Below are 20,435 nucleotides of genomic sequence, written 5' to 3'. Positions count from 1 at the left end.
ACTGCAAAATCAATGATCTAGCTTTGACATTCTACATCACATTGCGCAACATTGTAGCCACTCTTCGTTCGGATGTACTGAGTACACTGCGCACATCCTGCTTATATGCAGAATGCCAACCAGGAATCACGCTGAATCACAATCTCTTGTCGGATCCGGGCATTTTGAACAATGTTTCACACTATATACCTATCTAATTATGGTTAAAAGAAATCATAGAAAAATATCTTATTTCTTGATCACCTTTTCATTCAAAAGCAGTTTACTAACACCTGAATTACTATTTCGGTATACTATCTTTTACCAGCGGATTGGGAGGGGGGCGCACCCCCCCCCCCCCTCCGTAGTTACTCCACTGCTTTTGGGTGAAATAATTGGACAAATTTCTTGAATTCTAACAAAAAAGCAAGAAAATCTTTTCATTGCGGGAATTATGATTATGTGGGGTGGGGCAAATGGTGCGCTTGCCTTCCAATATTTTTATGGGGGCAACATTTTTGTTTTCTTTCAAAAGCAAGAAAATCTTCTCATTTCGGGAATTATTAATTATGGGGGGGGCAAAATTAAAATATGCTTGCCCCTCCAATATTTTTATGGGGGTAACTTTTTGTTTTTCTGTCAAAAAAAAAGATACGAAAATCTTCTCGTCTCTGGAATTATGGAGGGGGGGGGGAGGGGAGGTGGGCAAAATGATATGCTTGCCCCTCCATTTTTTAAAATCTTTTGCTAATGAGGCTAAGGCTCGCTCTTGGGTTGGCAATATGGATTGGTCAGAAGTAACGTACATAGACCCTACATACTTGTAAGTAGCACACGTAGGCCTACATGCAAACGTGTATAAGTGCTCCGTATCGTACGGATGTACAGTACGGTCGATAAATAGTAAACACTGTAGAATATTAATAGATAAAATCAGTGCTGCCAGAACCAGGGGTGCGAATTGATTTGTGTGTGTGTGTGTGTGTGTCCCTGGTGCAAAATATAAAAAAAAAATAGAAAAGAGTAATTATTTAGTGTCCGGCGTTGAGGTCGCTCGCAGACTGATTTTTTTTTTTTTTTTTTTTTTTTTAAGGATCTGAAGGGGGGTGCGTTCGCACCCAACGCACCCCCCTGGTGACGCCCATGCTGAGTCAAATAGTGTGAATGATATGAATAATGGAATTGTTGTTATGTCTGCTTATGCACAAGACAAAGAGGATGTACCCGTACATGCCACAAATAGCGAAGAGGGTAATAACCCTGATATAATTAGTTTTTTGAACTCACAAGCTCACGAACTGATACTTGATTCTGATGTAAACGACACCAGTCCTCAAATACCACCTACAGAATACCACATTGAAGACCACATAATTTCATTATCTCATTCTAATCCAAACCAATTTTTTATTTCGCACTTTAACATAAGGAGTATAAACAAAAACTTTGATCAATTCAATATGTTCGTGAATCAAGTTAAATTTGATAGTCAGGTTATCGGAATCAGTGAAACCTGGTTAAATGAAACATCACCTTCTTCGCTATTTACCATTGATGGCTTCACACTTTTGACAAAAAACAGGGCAGGTAAAAAGGCGGCGGAGTTGGGCTTTACGTTACTCAGAATTTGAATTATGAACTCTTAGACGAATTCAGTTTAATGTCTGAAGTTATTGAGAGTATTTTCATTGAAATTAGGGTTCAAAATAGAAAAAGTATTGTTGTCGGTGAAATATACAGACCTCCAAATACAAGCCCCACTGAATTTATTGAATCTTTATCCGTACTTTTAGCTGATAAATATTTGGAGAATAAAAGTTGTTTTATCATGGGTGACTTCAATTTCAACCTTTTAGACTGTCATACCAACTCCGCATGCCAAGATTTCCTCAATGTGATGTTATCCGAGTCCTTTTCACCTCTTATAAAGAAGCCCACTCGAATTTCAGATGTCACAGCAACTCTAATTGACAACATCTTTGTTAATAGTTCTCTTTCCAATATCACGTTTGGTGTAATAGTGTCTGATGTATCCGATCATTTTCCGATTTTCGCTGTTCTGCCCAATGTAAAACATAAGTAATGCCTCTTTTTATTCGCCCAATTCTGGTTTTCGAGAAATGTCAGAAACTAATCTTAATAGACTTAGGGAGAGACTAGGATCCGTTAATTGGTCAATTGTTAATAACCAAAGTGATGCAAATTTAGCTTTTGAACACTTTTCACAAATATTATCATCCGCATTCAATTCCATTATACCCGTTAAGCCATTTACTCGTTCAAACCGTAAAAAGGTTCCAAAGAAACCATGGATTACGAAATCTCTCCTGAGGTCTATTAACCGTAAAAATGCTCTTTTCTACAAATACCGAAGTGATCCTAACAGTCGAACTCGGTCTCGGTATGTGCATTATCGCAACGTTCTTACATCATCCATACGTTTAGCCAAACGAATGTATTTTTCAAAGCAATTTATCAGGCATAAAAATGACATCAAGAGTACGTGGAAGGTGATAAATGAAGCGCTGAACACTAAAAATAACATCGAACCACCTAGGCATATTATTAATAATGATAAGTACATTGAAGATGAAGCTGATGTGGCAGAAGTATTCAATGAATACTTTGTAAGCATAGGACCTAATCTTGCCAGCAGTATTCCGCATTCAAATACTGATTTTTATTACTTTCTAAAAGACCAGAATCAGCAGTCTCTTTTTTTTGAACCTGTCATTGAAGAAGAAATCAAAGATATCGTGCAAAACTTGAACACTAAGAAAAGCTCTGGATGTGATGGAATCACCAATTTTCTCCTTAAAAACATCATTAATGAAATAGTTATACCATTAACACACATTTTTAATTTATCGTTATCTACTGACATAGTTCCACAAAAAATGAAAATAGCTAAAGTAGTATCAATTTTTAAAAAAGGACAAAAAGAATATGTGACAAATTATCGCCCTATATCTTTGTTAACTTCATTTTCAAAACTTCTTGAAAGGTTGGTATATACGCGCACACACAAATTTCTCGAAAAGTGTGAAGTTTTTTGTAACTCCCAGTTTGGTTTTAGGAAAAACCACAGTACGACCCATGCCTTACTCACTTTTATCCATAAAGTTGCTCATGCTATAGATGATGTCTCCCACACTGTTGGAGTTTTTCTTGATTTTTCGAAGGCCTTCGACACAATTGACCACGATATTTTGATTTACAAGCTACGACTATGGTATACGTGGGAAGGCTTTGGACTGGTTTCGAGATTAATTTTATCAAACAGAAAACAATTTGTGAGTATAAATGGCCGTGATTCTCAGTTAAAGTTAATTTCATGTGGTGTTCCACAGGGCTCCTTACTAGGCCCACTATTGTTCATTTTGTACATTAACGATCTTCCTAGTTCCTCGCCAATTCTTTCCTTTATATGTTTTGCTGACGACTCCAATCTGTTTTTTACACACAGAGATCCTTATACTCTTGTTAACACAGTGAATAAAGAACTTAAATCTGTGCAATCTTGGATATACGCCAACAAATTGTCAAATTCTGCTTAATCTTTATTCTACTTTGATTACTCCGTACCTTAATTATGGTATTCTTGTGTGGGGGAATGCAACTAGAAATCTTCTTGATATACTGTTCCGTATTCAAAAACGTGCCATCAGAAATATCAACCATGTCGGATATTTGTCCCACACGAATGATTTATTTTTGAAAAATAAAATACTGAAAATATCAGACCTGTTCAGTTACAACGTCGGCATATTTATGTACAAATTTTCTGCCAACGAGTTACCGGATGTTTTTACTAGCATGTTCAGAAAAAACTATTTGATTCATAATTATCCTACCCGCCAAAGTGACGCATTTCACCTTCCACGTACTCGAACAATTTTCGCTAAAAAAACGATAATGTATACGGGCCCTAGATACTGGAATGACCTCTCCCCCGAAATAACAAGCTGCTCGTCTTTATATTCCTTTAAACGTAAATTAAAAGAGTTTTTATTGAGTGCATATTTTGCAGACACTGAACAGTCGTAATGTCTTATGTAATACTGTGGTATGTTATTGTCCAATCAAACATTTTGTCAACACGTTGCAGATTCCATTTAGGGTCTTGCCATCGGGCTCTCTGAATTCATTATTAGCAATTCCACATTCTACTTCGTTTACCTCTCTTCCTCTTTCCCTCTACCCCTCTCTAACCTTCTATGCAGAGCTTGACGGCAGGCACCAAATGGCTTAATAGTTGTACATGTTACTTTTTGTGTCTTACTGATCATATCCTGGTGAAAGTTTTAATGCAACAATTCAAAGTAGCCTGTATAATAATGATGGATCGGTCACAGTAAGTTCATATTAATGTATAGTTTGTTTGTTTTTCTTCTTCTTCTTTTTTATTACATAAAATTTGGCAACCTTACATCATCATTCTGGTCTTATCTTCTATCCGTTCTCCGTTTCTTTTTCACAAACACTGATTACTCGGGGCTTACAGCCAAACAAGCTAGCTTTCATGTAGGTCCCGTCATACTTCTCTTTGATCAACCCCATTTCGATTTCGATTTTGACCAGTTATCATTACATGTAATTACTGTGTTATCACCATGTATATTGTTTGTTTTCTGCACATTGTTCACAAGGTAAAAGAACTTGTCTGGTTTCTGTTGCAATGTTCATAAATGAGAAGTATGAAAAAAAAAACTCAGGTATTTTTTCTGCACTATAGTCTAACTCTGAAATGGAAGCCTCTGTATCTTTTCTTTTTCCGCTCTCTCTCTAAATTCAGGCACTTTTTTTCCATTTTTTTTTTCTGCTGGCAAACGGGAGGGGGGAGGGTGGTTCTGCGGAACCCCCTGAAACACCCCTCCAGTTACGGGCTTGGAGAATATTTTCTCTTTCCTTATCAATGACACAACAGTTATATAGCTTTGTGGATGAGACAACAGACTCTTAGTCGATCGTGAGTTACCTGGTTCCAGTCCTTGGGCATTGAGTTTTGTGTCCTATTAAAGGGGAAATTCACTCCAAATATAAGTTAGTCTGATAAGAAAGAGTAAATTACGAGTTCAACAGTATAAATTTGATCGAAATCGGATGAAAAATAAGAAAATTATGACATTTTGAAGTTTCGCTATTTTTTGGGGGGGAAACAGTTCTTGAACAGTCAATATGAATATGCAAATGGCAAAATGAGCATGTAATTCCCCCACAACTTACCATTATAGTTTGTACATAAAATTTTGAAATTTCCTATTTTTCATTCAAACGCAAATTATGCCCGAGGTTCAAATCCTCATATATCTAACTGATCGCTATTCTGAAGTTATTCAACCAGGAATAACGTCATGTTTCAGACTTCAATGACAGAAACATCGAATTTTCGTCATTTTTTTTTGTCCACGTATCAATGGACAATTGTGAGAGTATGACACGGTTTATGAAGGTTAGCTCACTCATTTGCATATTGATACCCACTGTATAAGAACTGTATTGGAGAAATTATCAAAACTTCATAATTTCTAACTTCCTTATTTATCATCCGTTCTCAGTCATATTTTTACCGTTGAAATCGTAAAATTTTACTCTTTTTTTTAATCAGACTAACTTATATTTGGATTGGATTTCCTCTTTAATGATAAGGAGGGCACTTAATCCCTGTTGTCAATGATTTACTAAGTATACTGCAATATCAACAACACGGACACAATCAACCCATTTATACAACCATTTTCAAACAACTTAAAAAACGGCCTTATTTTTACGGTTACAAAAAAGTTAAACAGAGTCGTGTTTAAACAACCAGTGGTTTAGGAATGGTTGTTAGACGTAATAAGTATGAAACTGTTGTTCAAACTTTCATGGGGTTGCGTAGGATTTGGCTTGGTGAAAAAAGAGTCGATCCAGGCTGGCGTCAAGAGGGCTCAGTTGTCAAAGAGTGAAATTCTTAAATTTGTGAATGCATGCTGTTAGACAAGTTGCGAAAGACATCGAAGAAACTTTTTTCGGAAGGGGGGGGGGGGAGAGAAGGAAAGTGATTGGCGGAAAGTTATTTCCACAACGCAAAGAGTGATCAGCGGTGAAATTACGTTGTTCGCGACACACACACACACACACACACACACACACACACACACCCTCACATCGCACACACACACAAACACACACACACGCAGACAAACAAAGACAAACAAACAAACAATGAGCAATTGCGAAACAGTGGACTGGAGATACGAGGGTCGTAATATCTCGGAGTCTGACCACGAGCGGATTGAGTATATGGTCAGGTATAAAGAGTTCAAAAACAAGCCCGGAAAAAAACTGAAGTAGTGTTGACCAGCGAAAAAAAGAAAGGTGCTCCTGGGGCATTTCATGAAGCGTTTTGGTCGGATATTTTTCTGACAAACTGTTACAAGCTACTGAAATCCTTGCATCTGATTGGCTTCATGAAGAATGCTCCCCTGCTGCTGATCGGGTCATGATTATAATCTTCTACAGGAATCCTCGTGAAAAGTAAAACGAGAACAAGCTTATAAGCCAGAAAAGATGCAGAAACCCGCACCATGACGTTAATATTCGGTACACGAATCGTACAGGGAAAAGGAATTTAAACCCCCCCCCCCCCCCCCCCCCCCACAACAAGAACAACAGAGGGCGTCGCCGGGCCGCCGGGCCGAGCGATCGCGAGTGTGCAGAATATCGTACGCTAGCGGTGCATGCATCAGAGAGATCCTGACCTGTAACAGTTTTAGCACCAGGTATGCACGTTTTCAAAGATTTCTTGGGGGTATCGTTGATATTCTGCTTCGTTTTCCTCCAGATGTATGCTCTGTCCCATTATCTCCAAGTCTTCAAGTCATAAACCAAACTACTGTTTAAAAATGGTGGCCCTACTCAGATACTACTCTAGTTTCGCATTAGCCCCCGGAGACCGCGCCGCCAGGCGCGGTCCTGGCGGCTTCCCCGCAGTTTCGCTTAATATGTTAGTTCAAGTATTCTGTGCGCTTGTGCAAGTGATTGTGAATTCTGTGAACATCGGTGAGCTGCTTATAAGACATCATTTTGTGCATCACAAGCAATGAAATGCATCAAACAGTCGCCGATGATAGTCATTTAGGTTTCATCGACCCATGTAAGTATTCCTAGTAGTTTCTGTTGAAAAATTAAGGAAATATAGCGCCGCAAAGGCACCCGTTTGTTCAACATATCTTTCATGGGAGCACGGCGCAGCCGCCACACTGCGTGTGGCGGCTGTCGCAGTTAGTTTCGCATGTGCTTAGTCTTAAACTAACACAGATTTACGTATGCGGGACTAACGTTAGGTCTTGACTTTGTTTCTGCCTGGCAATCCTTGCTCATGAAGTGTTTTGTCAGATATGCGCGAGACCTTCTATAGATATTTTCTGACAAAAATATCGCACCGATGATATAGGGCCGTAAAGTGCATGATTTCCCTGAGGAAAATCCTTGCATCTGATCGGCTAAGAGCAAATTTGTCATACAAATTTATTGGATAAAGGCTATCGAGTTACAGTATTAAAGCGCATCTGCATCTTGACCGAAAGATCGGTCTGTATCTGTCCGTCGGGGAATGTTCCGCGGAGACTGCGTCTGGCTTCACGGATCCCCTCCGTATACAGACCGAAGTCAATGATCCCAGCTCCTGTGTGGAGCAACGCGCACAGATCAAACGTTACGATAAACCAAATTTCACACAGCTTTTTTACATTCAAACAAGTTTGACATGACATGACACATTATGCAGCAATATTTGGGGTTAATTTCTCACATTTTGCAATCGAAATACAGTAACGCGGTTATAATGCAGAAATTTTATCCATATCGCAACATCGCCGTTCGCTAGCCGTAAGTCGCCATTTTGAATCTGTAAACCAATCACATGCGAGGTACCTTTTTAAGTAAAAAAAAAATCGTAGAAACTACCTTGCATGTGATTGGCTAATAGATTCATACTGTATGTTTCTGCAGTTTGAACGTGACGGCGCGACGGGCTGGTTGATGTGTGTTTTGCGTTGAAAATTCTACCGAAATATTGGATTATTCATTTATCTGGTGAGTGTAGTCTATTCTTGAATAGTTGATTTCACTATTCAAGCTTAAATTAGCCGACCTAGGGCCGTGAATTAGTCGCAATCGAGAAGGGTGAGGTACCTCACCCAATTTTCCATAGAGACAGTGGTTAAGAACATCCACACAGTAATGGGTACTACAACCTTCCGTCTGTCTACGGAGGACAGCGTTAATGGCAAAATACAAAAGAGTCCTCCGGACAGACGGATCTTTCTGTCTAATCTGCATCATGAAATGCCTCCCCACCCCCCCCCCCCCCCCCCAAAAAAAACCCTTCTCCTCTTTTGCGGCCGCGGCCCAGGCCGGCAGGGGAGCTGAACGTGTTTGGGGTCACCAGTGCGGTTTAAATAGCCCTCCTACAGGAGAGCATTTCATGAAGCATTTTGTCTGACAAAGTTGTCGGACAAATTTGTCGGACAAATTTGCACCAGTTTTTTCACAAAGCAAAGGTCAAAGTCCTGAAAATTACAAATTTGGCAAAATTATGAAAATTGTTAGATATCTCCTTTGATTTTTGGAAAATAGCCTTCAAATAGATGTTCTTTAGGCCTATATAGCCTATGAATTTACTAAAGGCCTAGGGCCTAGGGGTGCCTACCCCTCTCCAAAAAGTCTTTTTGCGCGGTTTGAAATCGCATTATAATTCCGCACATGATTTATAATGGAATAATCGACATCTTTCTCACCTTATCCGTGCCAGAATCACAATTCATACCCATGAATCACCATACACATTCCACTGAGCGGATGACCCCCCCCCCCCCCCCCCCAAAAAAAAAAAAAAAAAAAAATGGGCAAATGTCGAAATGAGGCTCAAATTTTGTATTTTACGGTAAAATGTCTAACTTGAACATTACGAATAGTTCACACGATAAAACCTTGTGAAAAATCAACAACTTCTTCTAAATTTAAGGGGAAATGTGAATTTCTTAGCGTTTTTACATTTTTATTTCACATTTTTTGCGATTTCGGTCCATACAAGAATGCTCTGTGAGGCTAGTCTATGAAGTCTCGCGCTTATTGAATGTCGTTAGTACGCAAATATGTGCGTATACGGAATTACCATGCTGTCCGGTAATAACCATATATGTATATATACTGCGTAAAACTCCAGTGCTAGTGCCTGCCTAGTTACTGGAAGTAAGGGCGTACAAGCTGTAGGTCCCACCAGCAGCTAGTACCCCCCCCCCCCCTCGCGCCAGTGATGGATTATACATATATAAATGTAGTTGTACATCTATAGAAGGGTGTGTTCGAGTGCTCTCAACTGAAGTGTGGTGCCACACCGGTGCCGTACCAGTGCCAAAGGAGCGCTCAAATGCTCCTGTGATGTAAAAAGTTTACCCAGTACTGTACCTAACTGAACTGAGCCAGAAGTCCACCTCCCGATAACATGCTCCACTCAAAAGTGTACCAAAGCGAACCGAAGAAAAGCATACTGAACCAAACTGTGCCAGATTTGGAGCTTTTGAGTGCTCTGTGGAGAAAGTGTACCTCATGAGTTATTTTTAGAGGGGGTCATATATTTTGTAGCAACAGGGTCATTCACCTTGTGTGCTAAAGCTACTACAGACAGATATACGTACAGATATCTCAAATGAAGAGAATGAACTCTTAGCATTCCTATATGACACATTATTACGTGCATGTTATTCGCATTCTTCACATGCCAATTTCTGGTGCGGCTTTGGTACCCTTTTGGAGCACATCAGGAAGTGGTCCACTTTTGGCCCGGTATAGTTCAGTATGGTATCCTTTGGGAGTGTTCGAGTGCTCCTCTGGTATGATACGCTTCTGTTTTCTTTAGGAGAGCGCTCGAAGGCACTCCCTGTTGCTACAAAATGTGTGATCCCCCTCTAAAAATAACTCGTGAGGTATGCTTTCTCTGTAGAGCACTGTAATGCTCCTAGTCTAGTGCAGTACTCATTCAGTTTGCTTTGCTTCACTTTTTGAACGCTCGAACACACGCTATGGTTCTAAAGTGAGTTACACAGTATCTATGTCTTCAAGGAAAGAAAAGTCAACAAATTTTTTAAGGTGTTTTTTAATGCAATGATTCAGCTTCTGCAGTCACTGACTATGGATCACACATTCACACTGAATAATGATTCTCCTCAGTCTAGACACACAAATGTTAAAAAAAAAAATCTATAAAAACGAAATGCTCAAAAAGATTTTAAAAACCTGCACCAAAGTTCCAACTCCTGTTCCAAAATTTGTCCACACGTAAAAGGTTGTATATGTAGCAGGCAGTCAAATTTTGGATAGCATTATGGTCTAATTATGGGCAGCTTGTTTATAATCCTTTTATGTTTCATACCTATGAATGATAGAATGACAGTACTGTAGTATGAAGTCAAAGTGAATCAAGTTGTCTTGCATGCAGACCTACCAAGTCTCACACGGGTGAGGCACGAGACCCACACCTCCCATTCAAGTCTTGGGTCTTTCTCGTGCTCAAACACATTGCAAGCTTGTTTACACTCCTCACAATCCCCCCCCCCCCCCCCCCCCAAGGGAAAAAAAAAATTAAGTATCATCAGACCACACAATTTACAGCTTAAACGATGCAGAAACTTCTCACAGTGGGAGGGGGAGGACAGCCCCCTCTTTCCCATAGAGTGGGCCACAAAATTTTCATGTGTAGTTTCTTCCTAGTTTGCCTTGGTATCTCTAGTCTTGTTTCATTTCAGGTACAGATCTGATCACCATTGGCAAATTTGTTTTTGTTTTTGTTTTGTTTTTCTCTGTGGAAAGTCTGCTGAAAGACAGCAGAGCTTAGAGATGAGGAAATAGGTTACAATTTCGACGCTCAAAAAGCACCACCAATTGGCAGAGCAAATGGATGAGAATGCCACGGAGGAAATGAAAGTACAGTGCTCACCCGTTAATCGGGAACCGCTTTAGCGGGAACCCCGCTTATGTGCAACAAAACTTCATGCAACAAAATTTTTATGTGTTATTTCCACCGCTTTATCGGAACCATGAACCGCTTTATCGGGACAAATCTGGCTGAAACACTTCCATTGTGCGTATAATAAGTAAATCCTCACAAACAAATTGCAGGGATTTAATTTCCTTACCAGAAGGATTCTTTTCTCACTTTGCGCAGTAGAGGCGGTCTTATTGATCGTTATCTTATCCTGCGTCGTCAACTTCTACTCATGCATGCACACTGTAAGCGAGTCCACTGATCTCACCAACTATTCCACTATTCCATCACAGCCTACTAACTGCAACTAGACAGAAACTGATCATAACTTTATATTGTCTATAGATATGAATACCATCTGTAGAAGAGTGAGACTGAGAAAGAGGTTGTGCAAACCAAATGGATGTTTATTTTGCTGAATGAAATTTTTTTCAGCTATTTGAAATCTTTGTAGCAATGGTTATCACTGACAGCAATACACTGCACTCAAAGTCACTGAGTACCAGTCATTTCTCATGTACAGCAGTGTTAAACTGACTCTTCACAGATAAAAGCTACATGATACAGTTTATAGTTTGTTGACAAAAATGTTGCTCAGACACACCTATTCAGCAAATGTCCCAGACATCACTCCTACTCGGGTAATCATCCTCTAAGGATATTATACTTTAACATGTCCTGAGGTCAGTCACCCTCTGGTGTATGAATTACACCCTTTCCCCAGGAGACTGATTTTGCTCTACTTCCAATGGGTTTATCATTAGGAATCAGAATGAAAAGAGAAGATAAAGTATTTACCGGATGGCAGTAGTCCAAGGGAGTACTTGCAGTTTGCTGAAATGAGATTCTGTATTAACTAGTCTCAGTTACAATGACATGGCCATTTACAACTTTGATCTGTCCTGTCTTTCCTCTGTCAAAGCTTTATCAACAGATGTGCTACTGAATTTGCAGATGGCATTGTGACACACTGATGTTCCAAGATGTATGTTGGAAGGCAGCCAGAGAAGCAGGGAGAACTTGGTGATCTTGCAGACAAGAGTGTGATTGAACTTCGAGATCTTCTACGAAGACAAGAAGGCCTCCTGGCTAATAAGTTAGTTCATACCTGTTTCAGTTTCCGGCAAATGTTCTACAGTTTAAAGTTCTTAGAATAATCATGATTGAGAATTACCTGTGGTTAGCTGTGGTAACGTGGTTGATGGGACCACTGTATTTTCCTTGTATGTGTTGTCTTGTTATAGAAAACAAAATGTTGATGTCAGTTTGTTATTGATATGGAATATCCAACATGTAAGTACACTGTACATGCTTTCAACCAGATATCTCACCAGCTGCATTACTTTCTCTACATGTGATTTTTGGTGAGTTATGCCAGATATAAAGCTATGGTAATTCCAATGCAAAAACAGTAATTGTGTTTTCTTGTTTCATTTCTCTTTGGTCGTATTGTCTATGATTGAGAAATCTTTGTGTGTTTTTCCCCCAAAAGTTAACCCAACAATGCTTCTTGTCATTGCATGGATATCCTGTCTTGACATATTAAGTGAGCTACTGTATAAGCTGTCATTTTCATGTGCAGATATTTTCACAAATGAGAAGGTCACAGACATTTTCGCGAGATGTTGTTTTTGCTATTTGACACCAAGGTTATTGTGCAAATTAAGTGAGCTATTGCCCTAGCGTATTTCAACATTGTCAAGAGTTGTTAAATTTGCAATACAACAGTGATTTGCAAAATTCTAAAATTAAGCCCTCATGAAAATATTACAGCTTATACAGTAATAATGGTTATGAATAGATACTATGATGCATCATAATTAAAATGTCATTTCTTTACAGGCCATTTCTCAGTAAGTTGAAAGACAAAGGAGCAAAGGTTGAAAATCTTGTTGTCAAGCTTAGGAAGGCAATTGCTGAGAAAGAGGAGGTGGACCAAACAATGCAATTGTTCCAAAAAATGGATCTAGAAAGTGCTAATACTTCTGTCAGCGAGATCACCAGGAAACTACCTGCCAAAAACTGTGATGGAGTGGCCGAGTCCGCTATGGAGACCAGTGCAAAGGTAGAGAGTGACAGTGATAGACTTCTGTATGGACAGAACACATCACAGGAGACATTGGGGAGCCCAAGAGAAAAGATGGATGAGTCAACTGCTGGCAGGTCCATAACACCAAAAGCAAAATTCCAACCACACAGACACCTAAAGTCAACCTCTATTCCTGATGACCTGTCACGCCCTGCTCACCAGATTTCAAGAAAGGGAGGAACTGGGAGCCAACACAGAGAACCAGATTTTACATCAGCCAGGATGTGTCCACTGAGAAATCAAGAAGCACAAGTTGTTGACTTACAGGAGTCGGCCAAACTTCTGGAAGAGCAGAAACAGCATGTCGAAGTAAGTTTAACATACCTGTAATTACTTGATTTTTCCTTTCTGGAGCAACAGCTGCATGTAATTATGAAGCTTTAGAGTAAAACCAGTGAAAGAGAGAAAACAAATGATTGAACCATTCATTATCTAGTGAAATAGACATTAAGTTTGAATCTTTGATGGGAAGTACCTAGTAGATGATGTAGAGTAGGTGAAAGGAAACAGTGTGAATCATTAACTACTTCAATAGGAATGTAAATATGTGATATGCATGTTCAGCTACAAGCTTTGCTTCATTTCCCTCATATCTCCATGTAGTAAGTCATCTGTGATGTCAAAAAACACTGTCCTCCAAATGAGTAAGAATATTACAATCACCGTGGCTTACCATATAGTTAGTTTTTTGCAGTAATTTTGCAGTACAGTCTATGTTAGTAATTAGATGAATGCAGTAAACATTACATTCAATCTCACTTTTTCTCATAAATATTTTTAATCTCTCAAGATACGTTCTTCCCTATTCAGTATTCCTAATTATCATGTACTGTAATTGAAATATCTCCTGCAGTATTGCCCTACTTTTGTCATTCTCCATGTTATTCATCCTTAGGCCCTCATTGCCAAGCAAGCTGCTGAGAGATTAAGTGAGAGACTGAATATCACAATGGGAGATTTCATCCCTACTATCCAGAAAGGAAGGTATGGCATATTCATGTTTGCAAAGTACATCAAATACTTGGTATTACCCCTGTTAACCCGTTGAAGACTACTGTAAAAGTGGATATTTTTGCGCAACTAATTTTTCGCGCTTGGTCGGGTAAGAAGAGTTTCACATGTTTTTAATTCCGTGCAATCAAGACATCAATTACTGGAACATATGGCAAGCAAAAATATTTGCGTGCTTTTATTTTCGCGCTAGATTCTGGTTGCGCGAAATGCGCAAAAATTTCAACACCGCAAAAATTTCCACTTTTACAGTAGTCCTGAGTATACTCGGGCAGGCGTCTATGGGAAATGCGTGTTGTAGCAAAATCAGCCCGCCCTCAACAGGTTAAAGAGCAGAGGGAATGTTTACAGCATTAGTCAGGGACTAATGTTATATTAGATAGCATCAGTGGAAATGTCAAGACTTGGTACAGATGATCTCCCAACTGCCAACTTGTCCATCCCTCAAAAGCTGCTATCTTCATTGACATTGACCCTCTTCAGTGCGGAACTCCTAAAGGAAAACAAGCAAAAAAACAAAAACAAAAACAAAAACATGGAGTGCTTTCTTTGGTTTCAGTTACTAATTTGCAGCTGTTGTGGTGCCATAGTGCCACTCATTGAAAGCAGCTGTAGTTACATTTTTTTCCACTCATGTGTATCCCAGAACTGGGGTAGATTGACCCATTTTAAATACACCTTTACACATGACAAGTTTTACAGTAACTTTACCCTGCATGTGTGCCATCAAATGATGTTGAGTGATGTTGCATGTTTGTATAGCAATTTAGTGTATGGTTTATCATGAACTGCTGTCATTTTTACCTGTGTAATGTAACTAGTTATGTCTTCCCTCATTAGTTCAAGCAGTTCAAGCTTGAAAGGTTGTGTGTATCTTGTAATATGTTGATTGCTAGATCTGAAAAGTTTAAATGGTTTCATGTGTTTATTGTGCCTTGTTAATTTTCTCACATGCATTGCATGACTTGAGTTGTTAGAATAAGAAATATCTAAAGTTGCTATGCACCCCCACAAGATTCACCATTGAGCATAACTTATTGGGTATCATAAGCCCAAGATGCCCAACAATTTTGAGTGGAAATTAGGAAACCCCAAATATCCACCCAAATATCCTTTAATCCATGCCACATTCCTGTGAAGAGTTGAAAGTTTAGAAAGAAGTCACCATGTTACAAACGTTGTCATTGACTTCATATGGACTTCAAGTGTCACATTGATTTTGTGTAATTTACAATACATGTAAGATTGAAACCATGCAGTGTGGATGTGCCAAAGTCTTGTATACATCTATGCACTGAATACTAAGTAGTGCTACGTTTATTTCTTGTAATGTCTGTCCATAGTTACCGGAGCCAAGACACCAATGACATGTCAGGGGAGTCCTCAGAAGACAGTGTGGAAGATGAAGAGGAGAATGATTCAGAGAAGGATGACAGTTGATGAGAAATGTAAACACTGTTCTTTTTGAGTTGGACAGCAGCAGAAGTAAGTGGAAATCATGTCAAGAATTGATTGCAGTGCACTGAATCTTCTCTACTGTATGTAGTCATTGCAAACCAAGCATTATCATCATGGAACATTGGGAGATGTATCTTGCTTATAGTAGACATTGGATGCATGACATTATAATATTATATAGTTGTACATCATATCATCAGACAAATTTCTGTGGCTGGAGTTATAATTTGTTGAGTTCCTTGGACATAATGGCCCGAATTCACGAAGGTGGTACAAATGAAACCACGGTTTGAACCATGGACAAAAACCACGGAGCGCGGAAGTGTCGCATGGAATATTTCGTTACAAAATCAGTCATTTCGTCGATGAAATGATTATTTTGTAATGAAATGGCAACATTTTGTAACTAAATAAACATTTTGTCCACAAGATGATAATTTCGTTAGTGAAACGGTCACGTTGTCGACAAAATGACCAATTTCGTAATAAAATATTCTGTGCAACACTTGGCACTTTATGGTTTTTGTTCATGGTTTATACCATGGTTCATACCTGCCAACATTTCAAGATGAAATATCTTACTTGTGGATTGCAAAAATCTTATTTTATATGCAAACTGAAGTTAAAAATCTTACTTTCAGTCAAATATTCAGAAAATACACATGAAAGGTATATCTAAATATTTTTATGCCTCCGCCAACGAAGTGGCCGGAGGCATTATGTTTTCAGGTCGTCCGTCCGTCCGTCCGTCCGTCCCGTTTTGTTTTTGTCGATATCTCAAGAACCGTGTGGTGGTTTTACATCAAACTTGGTATGAGGGTATATCCTGGGGGGATAATACTTTGTTTGGATTTTAGGGTCATGGGGTCAAAGGTCAAAGGTCAAAGGTTATTTTGTGAAAAAAAAAGGTTGAAAATTCATGTTTTTCTCCATATCTCGCAAAGGGTTCAAGGTATCTTCATGGAACTTAGCATATATGCTTGTTCCAATGGGCAGTGATTATCTAGGGAAGTTGGGGGTCATGGTTCAAAGGTCAGGGGGTCAAAGGTGAAGGTCAACTCCTCAAAATATCACTACTTTCCTTATATTTATGCAATGCCTGAAGGGTTTGTTTTTTTTTTTTTAAACTTGATGTATGCATGTATTACCCAATATATATTCTGTGGGAAGTTTCTTGCCAAAAGGTCAAAGGTCAAAAGGTCAAAGGTCAAGTGAAAGTGCTGAATTGCACTTTTTCCTCCTTATCTCAAAAGTATATCAAGGTATCATCATGAAACTTACATATTTATGCATGTTCAACCTAACAGTGATTCTCTTTGGAACTGTGAGGTCAAAGGTCAAAGGCCAGGTTTAGATAATGCTATTTTCCCATTTGATACTGAAATTATACTTTTTCTCAATACCTTAAAAGTTACTCAATGCATAAACTTATAAAAGGGTCAAAAGTCAAGTAAAAATCATCAGTTCCCCAAATACCTGCACTCTGACATTTTAATCATTCATCCAATTGAACCTAGTTCTAGGAAAGTGAACATTCAGCACATTTGTGGCAAACCTGTCATTTTAATATTTTGCCAATTGTGTGAAACTGTGAGGTCAAAGGTCAAAGGCCAGGTTTAGATAATGCTATTTTCCCATTTGATACTGAAATTATACTTTTTCTCAATACCTTAAAAGTTACTCAATGCATAAACTTATAAAAGGGTCAAAAGTCAAGTAAAAATCATCAGTTCCCCAAATACCTGCACTCTGACATTTTAATCATTCATCCAATTGAACCTAGTTCTAGGAAAGTGAACATTCAGCACATTTGTGGCAAACCTGTCATTTTAATATTTTGCCAATTGTGTGAAACTGTCATCACACATTGTCAAGACATTGTACTATAGACCTATTAGGAGAACCATGCATTATGGCGGAGGCATATCAGTCGCCGTAGCGATATATATAGTTTTAAATCTTATTTCTCTGACAGAATATCTTATTTTGCTATTTTTAATGTCAAAAATCTTACTGAATCTAATAAAATCTTATTAGTTGGCAAGTATGCATGGTTTCATTTGTACCACCTTCGTGAATTCGGGCCAATGTGTTGATCAAGGTAAATGGAAGAGATTCATGTATTTGTGTTTTGTTTATAAAGCAATATCTTGTCAAGGATGTTAGCCATATTTCTGGTGCTAAATGAGGCTGATGTATCTGGACACAGAATTCACTTTTGTTATTCCTCCTTTTACTAGTAGTTGCTGGTAATTCAAGCTACATGCGATGACGCAGAGTACTTCAGCTGGGTGTATCAACCTGTTCAAGAATTAGATTTCTTGATAATGATGTTCATTTATGAGACAATCTGGGACCCGTTGCATAAAAGTTACTATTATGGTAACTTTGCCATCCAATGGTAACTTCCATGGAATTCTTGATTGTGATTGGCTGTTGAGTATTGTTGCCATGGTAGCTACCATTGGATGGCAAAGTTACCATAATTGTAACTTTTATGCAACGGGCCCCTGGGCTCTATTTCAGAAAAAGTTGATATGATAGCAACTCTTGCTGCAGTGACAATTGTCATGGTAGTGTCAAAAATTCTGCTTCCTGATTGGCTGTTGCTACAGGAAGTTGCTACTTTAGTAAGAGTTCCTATCCTAATATCTTTTCTTTTTTCTTTCTTTTTTTGGGAAATGGGACCCTGAAGGCATCAAAGAGCTTACCAATCAATTTTTGTAGACTGTATCACATCTTGGTCATCAAAGTATCATACTAGCTTGTAGACAATGTGTACATGTACACAATGAATGATATTGAAACTGGTAATCATGCTACAGTTTTATCTTTGAATTCTTTTTATGTTTGGAAAAAAAAATCAACAGTTGTCATTCTGTTCATATTTCTCTGTCATTGTCATTCACAGCTTGTGCTACATGAAGCAGCAGAGTAGGATACACTATGTCAAAGAAAACACAGTGATGGTTCCTATGAGGTGTCATAAGCAGATGATCACGTGGACAGGTCGACAACAGATTGCATCTTGTACTTCAGATTGTAATGTCTGGACAACTACCATCAATGACATATATATGCATACGAGAGCAGAAGACAAAGGGCATGCTGCGAACTGTCAGACTGGAGTTATATTTGGATCCCTCATTTCGGTATGGTATTTCATGTATGTAGAGCACACATCCTGTGATGGATGGCTGAAGGAAAGGAGAAAAGTCCAGACATTCTGTCCATCACACTATTTATTGCCAGCAGACTGCTTTAGAAGGGCTTTATGGATTCCATCTGGGCCTGAGATTTATTGCGTGTAGCATCAAACTGTTTGGGGTGGAGTGGGAGATCTTTCATAATCTATTTCATATGCAATAGAAGGATTTGGGGGTTAACTGATTATGTGTATGTAATATGTTTAAACATAAACACCCCCACCTTTTGATATACTAGAAGGAGGCTTCTGACAATCCTTTTCGCAGTTGTTACTTGGTATGCGTGAGAATGGCTTAGTTGATGCATCTATGGACTTAATGCTTGGGCGTGGAATGATTTAAATGAATTTAGTTTCAAAGAGGAAGTGGACACCAGCGGACGCATACATCAGCTCTTGGCCCTGAGTAACCTGGCTGACAATAGAATAACTCCCATTAATAGTAATATGGTGATACATGTACTGCAAAGAACAATGGCACTACACAGTGTATACCATGAAATAAACTTTTTATTCAGAACAAAGTTCGGTACTTTCCGGCTCGTAGAAATAAAGTGAAAAATCAATTAGTACATAAATGAACAAATCAATACATCACATATACAAGGTGGTAATAATGCCGCTGCACAAAATATACTATTTCAACATCTTGGCAGACATAATTATAAACATAAGATCTAATGGTAATGTAGCACCTGAGAAGGGGTTACAGATGACAAGCAGAGCTACCAATCATCAGTCCTTAGTCTGCTCTCATGATGCTAACATGGAGGTGTTCCTGAGTTGTGCGCATGGACGACAGACACGTCACACGTGTAGCACGAGAATGGCATATGAGGTGGCAGGGCCTAGAGTTGATGCAAAATTCGACGAGCGTTGAACAATGCCAAACGATGCCAAATGATAACGAACAATGATGAGTGGAGAATGATACGTGACGAGTGACACTCGGTCAATGACGTATGCTAAGTGATGTCTGCTGAATGACAGGTGGTGAGTGCTGCATGCTGAATAGCACGTCATGAGCCCAGCTCATTCCTGAAGCTAATGAAGTTTATTTCACATTATCAGAAAGGAAAGTAATTGTCATTCCTACCTTCTCTTTTAAACTTCACTCTGCCACATTCATATTTATCAAAAAATAATAATAATAATAATCAGTTTGTATTGATACATGTGTATCAGACCAACCTCTTAATTATGTAGCATCTGTGCAATACAACTTAATAAATCCATAAATACCCTATTTAATTGACATTTAACTCGCATCCAAACTGCTTCTTTTCATTATTCTTACATCAAATTGATACATATATTCACCTTGAGTACTAAATACAACTGTTATACACCTCAAATGATCTTCATTGGTTTTTTGCTTTGTAAGATTTTAGACAATCCTCGATGGTAGGCCTTGGCTTTCAGAAAAAACATCTTATGTAGGTCAGTGAATAGGACTAGTGAAGAGTCATGCTGTGCAATAGGCATTTGCATGCAGCTTGCTTGTGATTTGAACAGTCAGCTGAACATGACTGACTTGTGTGATATGAAGATTGGCATTTCCTTCTTTATAACCTGAGAGTGGTCCAACTCTTGTCTTCCAGTGTTTTTGGTCTTGGTTGACTGGGCAGAGGGCCTCTCTCACAAGCCACTCTGCTATCTCAAAA

The 20,435-nt window shown here is 38.8% G+C and overlaps 1 protein-coding gene across 3 annotated transcripts; it reads left to right on the top strand.

Annotated features, from left to right (window-relative positions):
* The first annotated feature begins 6,679 nt into the window (after positions 1-6,679).
* Positions 6,680-19,796, top strand: LOC139726544 (DNA-directed RNA polymerase II subunit GRINL1A-like). 3 transcript variants are annotated; one of them, XM_071637527.1, is made up of 6 exons: positions 6,680-6,743; positions 11,931-12,104; positions 12,851-13,406; positions 13,993-14,081; positions 15,452-15,593; positions 18,478-19,796. In XM_071637527.1, exons 2-5 carry the CDS (start codon positions 11,992-11,994, stop codon positions 15,546-15,548), a joined length of 855 nt encoding a protein of 284 aa, XP_071493628.1. In that variant the 5' UTR covers positions 6,680-6,743; positions 11,931-11,991; the 3' UTR covers positions 15,549-15,593; positions 18,478-19,796. The 3 variants fall into 3 exon arrangements, with proteins under 3 accessions (XP_071493628.1, XP_071493629.1, XP_071493630.1); XM_071637528.1 differs by lacking the exon at positions 6,680-6,743 and adding an exon at positions 7,005-7,117; XM_071637529.1 differs by lacking the exon at positions 6,680-6,743 and having other exon boundaries at positions 11,695-12,104.
* Positions 19,797-20,435: the final 639 nt, after the last annotated feature.

Source organism: Diadema antillarum, unplaced genomic scaffold (assembly GCF_040938485.1).
Source record: "Diadema antillarum isolate AM-2024a unplaced genomic scaffold, OU_Dant_1.0 seq00000089_RagTag, whole genome shotgun sequence".
NCBI lineage: Eukaryota > Metazoa > Echinodermata > Echinoidea > Diadematoida > Diadematidae > Diadema > Diadema antillarum.
Note: the sequence above shows the minus strand (reverse complement) of the source record. Positions and strands in the feature narration are given on the sequence as shown.